This window comes from Anoplophora glabripennis, unplaced genomic scaffold, assembly GCF_000390285.2.
Source record: "Anoplophora glabripennis isolate ALB-LARVAE unplaced genomic scaffold, Agla_2.0 scaffold2513, whole genome shotgun sequence".
NCBI lineage: Eukaryota > Metazoa > Arthropoda > Insecta > Coleoptera > Cerambycidae > Anoplophora > Anoplophora glabripennis.
In genome coordinates, this window is record NW_019418620.1 from 4,200 (window position 1) to 12,818 (window position 8,619).

General features: G+C 38.9%; 1 protein-coding gene across 1 annotated transcript; it reads left to right on the forward strand.

Annotated features, from left to right (window-relative positions):
* Positions 1–2,169: 2,169 nt before the first annotated feature.
* Positions 2,170–8,600, forward strand: LOC108916226 (DNA-directed RNA polymerase I subunit RPA1-like; the record flags this gene model as incomplete). The annotated part of the gene is made up of 10 exons (XM_023456750.1): positions 2,170–2,319; positions 2,406–2,437; positions 3,098–3,383; positions 3,517–3,645; positions 6,252–6,416; positions 6,490–6,650; positions 6,709–6,916; positions 6,980–7,254; positions 8,152–8,307; positions 8,368–8,600. Coding segments are annotated over 10 exons (1,795 nt in total), but the record flags the coding sequence as incomplete, so codon positions are not given.
* Between the last annotated feature and the right edge of the window lie 19 nt (positions 8,601–8,619).

Genomic DNA, 8,619 nt, shown 5'->3' on the forward strand with positions numbered 1-8,619 from the left:
AATTATCGAACCGAATTAGATGAAATTTGGTGTGATGATTCTATGCACTAAGAAGTTTAATTCGGAAAAGTATGAAGATCCTAGGTATTATTCAAGTGTCTGAAAAAAATTGACAAATAAGCTAGCATTTTTTGCAATTTTTTAAATGATTTTTCCGATTTTTGCAATAACAATAATTATTTTTTCGAATTGTAACTAACTCTATCTTGTTCAAAATTTAATTCCAAAACTTTTTTTCCTCTTCCATTTTTGTCTAAAATGAATAGTTGCTATGTTGTCGACGAGAAATCCAAGAAAAAAATGAATTTTTTTGCTATTTTTTATACTTTTTTAGTTTTTTGCAATAACAATTAAGCCTACGTTTTTTTTTATTTGCATAGAAAAATTATCATTTCTTATGTAGTTTAGAAGCCGTTAAAGCAAAAATCTCCGATCATATGCGTTTTACCCAAGTCTACCCTTTTTAAAACAGATACCGCCTGGACTACTTGGGATATTTTTTATTTAAATTAGGATTCTGTAATTACGTTGAACGAAATTAAACAAAGTTGTAATACCGGAATATATAAGAATGTTGAATAAGTTCTCGCTGTTTTTTCGGGAAAATTAATGCTTTATTTAAAAAAAATCAGTAAAAACATGTCGCTGAAGGTATTGTACATCTCTAGCCGTTAGTTTTTCGAATCTGTCTGGCAGAATTTTAATTCCACGTTGGAAAAACGACACGTCTTTCGAGGTTATCCAAGCGTCGGTTCATTTTGTTGGCGTCTTCATAAGAATGCAAGTGCTGCTCAGCCTGGCCACGTGTCATCGATCGCAACAAGGATTAATGTCTGGTTAATATGTCGGGTGGGGTAGGGCTTCCCGTATAAGCATTTCCAAGTAAGTTTTCACCGGTTTTGCAACATGTTGCCCAGCGTTGTCATGCTGTAAAATCACTTTGTCGGATCTCTGCTTGTATAGCGGCCATTTTTCCTTCAATGCTTGTCCCAAACGCATCAATTGTAGTCGATAGCGATCTCCCGTGATGGTTTCATTTGGTTTGAGCACCTCGTATTAAACTACACCCAGTTGATCCCACCAAATGCAGAGCTGAAGCTCGGAACTATGGAGCTCGGAGCTTTGCTGATGATGTTGACGCTGGTTGGGCTTATCCCACGATTTTCTACTCTTACGATTAATTGTAGCGCATCTATTTTTCATCACCAGTCATGAGATGATGCAAAAAACCTTCCCGTTTCTAGCATTGAAGCACTGTTCACACGTGCAAAGAGACTGTTCGACGTCTCTCGACTTCATTTCGTACGGCACCCAATGTTCTTGCTGTTGAATCATTCTTAACGCTTTCAAACGTTTTGAAACTGTTATGTGATAAACTCCAAATGGTTCTGCAGATTCAGTTAGCGTCTAACCTCCAATTCCTCATCTTCAAACTGTTTTGGTGCTGCAGAGCATTCTTTATCTTCAACTTCAAAACTTTTGAACCGTCAAAACCAGTTTCTGTGCGTTGTTTGCGACAGAGCATGGTCGCCGTAAGTCTCAATAAGAATTGTGTGCTTTTGCAGCAGTTTTCTTTTGAATAGAGTGCCGCAATAATTCCTCGCAAATACCCTTTTTTCGGCATGAAATTCGACATGTTTAAAACTATGAAAGGAAAATTACATCTTTACCGTTGCGTTACCATCTTGAGCTACACCCGTGCAGTTCTGGTAACGCCATCTGTTGGAGAACAAGAACTTATTCATCGTCCAACAGTAGTGTATATTGACGTTCAAAGCTCGCATAAGGCTCAGGCCTCAGGAAACGGAGTTCGTATGGAATATAATAATTACTAGAAAGGTAGGCAAGTCCGCTGACGCGGACTTGGTCTTTGTCTCGGGTTTTCGGCCCTTCGGCAGCATTTTGATGATGCTCCCTGTAAGGTAATATATCGGTTAAATCATCATCTTTGTAAATATTTGCCATTTTAAACAACGAAGTTATGTAGTGTATTGTTTGAAATCCAGATCACTACTGGTTTGAAAAACTAATTATTGAGTTCTATGCGGGTTGTAAGGAAAATCTCAACCTAAAAAACATCCTGCATTGATTTATTAGCACAAATCAGGGGAATAATAATAATATTTAACGTGAATAAGTCATAGTAGTCTATTCTTTTCCCCTTTCTAGCTATACGGGGGTTTATACGCCATCAGGACACTCTCCTCTCTCGCCAAACTGTTCATGAGGTTCCTGCAACAAGAAGGGTTCACGCTGGGCGTTCANATGACCGGCATCCAACCGCAGGAGTTTTTCTTCCATTGCATGGCCGGTCGTGAGGTAAGTCGACGTTTTATTTCAAATCATCTTTGAATAACAATGTCTCTAGAAATATCTCGGAAGTCTATTAAAGACTTGTGTGGAAGAGGTTGGATTCTTATACGAACGATATCAACAGGTGAGTTGGATAGTGACAATTTTTTTTTACTATTTTGTGCGTACGTTAACCTATTTTTTTTAATCTGACTTTGTCTATAGTTTTTGCCTGAAAAATGGCACCAAATTATAATCCTTCTAATTTTTACATAAAAAAATTTAGTTGTGCAAAAGTGAAATATTGATTTTCTTGATGAATTTTAAACGGCACCTTCCATATATAGTTTTTTGATTGAAACACTCCCTACAAATTTATAGGAAGTTGAATATCACATTTGCTAGGGACGTTTTACTCACCAAATGTCACTTGAATAACATATTTCCCTTATTTTCCACTCAGTGAGCTACAAACTCCGTCCAGCATTAAATTACAACCCCAATATCTGGCAAACAGCCAAGATACAATTTAATTAATTAGTACTTGCCTCACACAATATCAGTTAGTTAAAAAGTTGATAGCTTTAATGGTACCTGGAGATTAGTAGGTTGCTCTCTGCCCGTTGATACAAAGCAATGTTTTGTGCAAGTATGCGTTGAACAATAGTGACATTTGAGGTGTGACATATACTTTGTAGGTTATATCTCACCATTCCTTGTATAATGTTACAGCCTTTGCTCATTTAAACGAAAATTCTTCTGCAAAAATTCTGTACTTAAGTTGAATGACATTAAAATTTTCCAGAACTTGCCTCCCAGCGGGCTTGGTCTGTAAATTCCCCGAGAACAACCTACAGCTTATGGTACAGTCGGGCGCCAAAGGCTCAACCGTCAACACCATGCAGATCTCCTGCCTACTAGGCCAGATCGAACTGGAAGGTAAACGTCCTCCCGTCATGATCTCCGGCAAAACCTTACCCAGCTTCCCCGCGTTTGAGTTCACGCCGAGGGCCGGCGGGTTTATAGACGGACGGTTCATGACCGGCATCCAACCGCAGGAGTTTTTCTTCCATTGCATGGCCGGTCGTGAGGTAAGTCGACGTTTTATTTCAAATCATCTTTGAATAACAATGTCTCTAGAAATATCTCGGAAGTCTATTAAAGACTTGTGTGGAAGAGGGGGCGGATTTGCGTAATTGTATCCGCAATTTTTATTTTCTTCAGGGTTTGATCGATACGGCTGTGAAAACGAGTCGTAGTGGGTACTTGCAGAGGTGTTTGATCAAGCACTTGGAAGGGCTGCACGTCGGTTACGACATGACTGTCAGGAACAGCGATAAGAGCGTGATTCAGGTACTTAAAGACAAAGTTCGGTGGATTTGAGCAGGGTTCATATAATTGTGATTTTGCGAATTACTATTTTGCCAACATTGTTGTAATTAGCGAATTTAATTGAAAAATTCATATTTTTTACTTAAATCAGTCTGTCACAGTAAAATTTGTGTTTCTCAATTCACGATTGTCTGATCCTGGATTTTAAACATTTACAGAAAAAAAAAACAAGAAGAAGAGAAGGTAGAGGATTTAATTNTTAGTTAAAAAGTTGATAGCTTTAATGGTACCTGGAGATTAGTAGGTTGCTCTCTGCCCGTTGATACAAAGCAATGTTTTGTGCAAGTTTGCGTTGAACAATAGTGACATTTGAGGTGTGACATATACTTTGTAGGTTATATCTCACCATTCCTTGTATAATGTTACAGCCTTTGCTCATTTAAACGAAAATTCTTCTGCAAAAATTCTGTACTTAAGTTGAATGACATTAAAATTTTCCAGAACTTGCCTCCCAGCGGGCTTGGTCTGTAAATTCCCCGAGAACAACCTACAGCTTATGGTACAGTCGGGCGCCAAAGGCTCAACCGTCAACACCATGCAGATCTCCTGCCTACTAGGCCAGATCGAACTGGAAGGTAAACGTCCTCCCGTCATGATCTCCGGCAAAACCTTACCCAGCTTCCCCGCGTTTGAGTTCACGCCGAGGGCCGGCGGGTTTATAGACGGGCGGTTTATGACCGGCATCCAACCGCAGGAGTTTTTCTTCCATTGCATGGCCGGTCGTGAGGTAAGTCGACGTTTTATTTCAAATCATATTTGAATAACAATAATGTCTCTGGAAATATCTCAGAAGTCTATTAATGACTTGTGTGGAAGAGGGGGCGGATTTGCGTAATTGTATCCGCAATTTTTATTTTCTTCAGGGTTTGATCGATACGGCTGTGAAAACAAGTCGTAGTGGGTACCTGCAAAGGTGTTTGATCAAGCATTTGGAAGGGCTGCACGTCGGTTACGACATGACGGTTAGGAACAGCGATAAGAGCGTTATTCAGGTAATTACAGTCAATGTTTTGCTTATCGACACAAATAAACGGTGGATTTAAATTAAATGTTCGGTTAGTTGCCATTTTGCAAATAACGATTTTACGAATATTGTTGTAAACCGCGAATTTAATTGAAAAGTGAATATTTTTTACCTAAATCAGTCTATCGGAGTAAAATTTGTGTTTCTCAATTCACGACTGTTTCAATCCTGAATTTCTAACATTTACAGAAAAAAAGAAAACAAGAAGAAGAAGAGAAAGTAGTAGATCTATTTTTTCTGATGTTTCATTAACATTATAGTCTTTTCTCATCGTTTTAAAAGAATCAGAATTGCGCGATCATGTTAGAATTATGTTCTAACCTCAAAAATTATAGGTTAGAATGTCAACCTAACCTTGAAAGCTTGCGTGGATGCATTAAAAACTTACAATTCATATGGAAATAAGTACATACCATCCATCTAGATCATTTTTTTAAAAGAGCTGAGTACAAATTTGACACTACAATTGATCAATTGAATATTGACCACTTTCTAACCTCAAAAAATCGAGATAATCGAGTTTTTGTATATATAGATCTACTTGAGCATTTAATAACTGCGAAATAGTGGAAAGGAACTAATAAAATAAAAAATTTTTGTATTTTGATGCGCAATAATTTAATTCTTTTAAGGTAAGCATCAGATTTCCAACCTAACCACAAAAAATTCCAATTGACCAAAGAATAGCAATGCTCTAAGAGTTGGAGGTTTATATGCTTGAAAGCTCTCTTCACTTGTTTGTGAGAGATATTGGGCAAGAGGAACTGATTAACCTCCGTTTCGAATAAGTTGATGCAGTTTTTTGAGGTTAGGTCGAAATTCTATTGCATACTTACCCTAAAAGAACTTAACGGTTGAGCATTACAACACATAAGTTTTGTTTTTTACAGGGCTAATCTATTTATACAAAAAAATTGATTACGCTGACATTTTTGAGGTTAGAATGTGGTCATTATTCGAGCGATCAATTCAGATGTCAAATTTGTATACAGTTCTTTAAAAAACACGCTAAAGAAATATTACGTCCCGATTTCCATACAATTAGAATATGTCAAATGATGTTACACAAGTTTTTGAGGTTAGGCTGGTTGAATTTCCATTTTCATTCGTCTCGTTACACACAGAGTTGTTTCATAAATAAGCAGTATTTTTGCTGATTCAACTTTTTTTTTTTTGAGGTTAGTAAAAAGTCCCGACCTGATGGCGTAATTCCGATGCAAAATTCATATTAACTGGTTCGGAATACGTACAAATTCGTATCCGGCGGCTCGAAATACATGGGAGCTCGTGACGTCATTTAGTGCCATCGATAATCAAGAAGATGAGTGACAGGAACAAGACTAAACGGCAGATGACAGAAGCAGGATGTATTTTCGGTCGCACTAAATGATGTCACTGCGCGTTCTTGATAAATTTTAATTTTTCCATAATTTGAAATGGCTACAATTTGCAGCATTGAAAAAATTAATTTTTTTTAATCACTGTTATGGACTAGATTTATGTCAGTGTATATTGTTTTGAATTACTGACGTCGCCGTTTCAGTTCAGGTACGGCGAAGACGGCATGGACATATCCAAGGCGCAGTTCTTCAACGAGAAACGTCTCGATTTCTTGAAAGACAACATAAAAGCCTTTGCTCAGGATGAACTTATTAAACAGTTCAAGAAGGGAGAGGACCAGTACGAGATAAAACAGCACCACAGAGCCGTAAGTATGATTCGTTTTTAATGCCCCACGATCGGCGCCAGAGCGGCAGTTTGCCTCATTCGTCTCCCCGTAGATAACCAGATGGAAAGCTACGTACGGAGATCCCCTGGAGAAGGTGCGTACGAGCCCTTACCATATTATGATAGAAAGGGTGAAGGAGAGAACGTCGAATATTTTCGAAGCGCATCGTTTGCAAAATATATGGCACAGCGCCGACTCCGATGTTAGAGAGGCGTGAGTTTTTGCAGAGTTACATTTAAGTGTAAATAAATTCAATGTCCGTTATTTTTAGTTGCAAAGATTTTTGCAAACCGTGTCCGGACCCCCTGGATGCCGTTTTCCAGGCGGACAGACATTTCGGTTCGATCAACGAACGGCTGGAATCGATGCTCGAGGATTACCCCGTGCAAAAAAAGAAGAAATTCCTGAACATGATGAAGTTGAAAATCATGCAGTCGATGTGCTCGCCCGGTGAACCCGTCGGGTTACTCGCCGCCCAGGTAAAAATATTCAGCTTTGACCCCAAAAATCGGGGCACTCTGTATATAAATATATTTTTTTAGTCAATCGGTGAACCTTCGACTCAAATGACACTGAACACGTTCCATTTCGCCGGTAGGGGCGAGATGAACGTCACCCTGGGTATCCCCCGTCTCAGGGAGATCCTGATGATGGCCTCCAAGAACATCAAAACGCCTTCCATGGAAATCCCGTTCATGAACGTGCTTGGAGTGGAGCAAAAGGCGGAAACGCTGAGGAAGATGCTTACGAGGGTCGTGGTGGCCGACGTGCTGGAAAAAATCGACGTTACGACAGAGCTGCAACTGGAGCCAGTAAGGTACTGTGTAAAAAAATTAAATTATTACTCTCTCTACTAGTTTCAAATGGTCTGAAATGGTTAAATTTTGTGCCCCACGTTGGGCGCCAAAATCGGTTTTTGTAATTTTTTGTATCTTTCTGTGTTATGTACGGGGCGATGTTTCTTATCAGAACGTAGAACTAGTCAAATAGATAATTTTTCGAAAAATTGCATATACAGGGTGTGACCTTTGGAAAGACATGACATAAGTTTGTTTTCTTAAATTTTGTTGTAGCGATTGATTTTTTTTTAAATAAATTTTTCGTAATATCCCTTACTACCGGATAGTCTAGAGCGACTCAAACAATTGCGAGATATGGCATGCATTGTTGTCAAATTTTATCTTCCTTCTATTCGTGTACACGTTTTTTTACAATCTCACAGTAACTTGACAATGAAGACGCACAAATACACCATATCATCACTAAATACTGAAATAAATATGGGTTACACAAAGTGTAACTTCATATTTACACGAAGGTTACCTTTGACTTAGAAATATAAGTTTGTTTCCTCAAATTCTTCTATGCAGCTGCTGCATTGCCTTTGAACGAGTATAGAGGGCCCGTGGGAGAGCCGGTACCACTCATAACGGCTGACATTACGGAAAGAGTTCTAGAAAATGAAAATTATGGTGTTCCTTCTGATTGTTATTTTAGGGATCATTTAAAAAAATAGTTTATCTGTTTATCACTACTTCCACTTTTGTATTCACCAATTGTGAACACAAAATGACGATGAATTTGTTTGTGGATAAAGTATCGCTTGACAGTTTCAAGCAAACGATAATAGGCTTGTTTAGTAATAAAAATTATTAAACACCACGTTGGGCGCCAAAGTCTACTTTTGTAGTTTACTCGAACTTTCCGCTTCTAGGCAGTACCGGTACATCTTGAGGTTCCATATCCTGCCGAAGCGGTGCTACAGCCAGGACTACTCCGTTCAGCCCTGGATGATCATTCAGCACATGAAGAGGTTTTTCTCGGAGATGTTCGCTGCCATCAAAAAATTGTCCAAAATAAATTCCCACGTGTGAGTGTCCCTTGGGATCTGGGACAGTGGCAAATTTATTATTCTTTTTTAACTTGGTAGGGTTATGATGGAGGAAGACCGGAGAAGGAAGAAAACGAGTCGAGCAGCGAATCAAGAGGAAGATGAGGGGAACGGGGAGCAGGATAAAAATGACAATAGCGGAAGGCCGGGGGACCTGAGTAGTTCCGAGGACGAGGTCGAGGACAACGAAGACGCGAAGATCACCAATAAGTTTAAGGATACGCACGAGGGTCAGGAGCCGGAAGAGGAAGAGGAGGAAGGGTCTGATGAAGGTGAGTAGAAATTTATTTT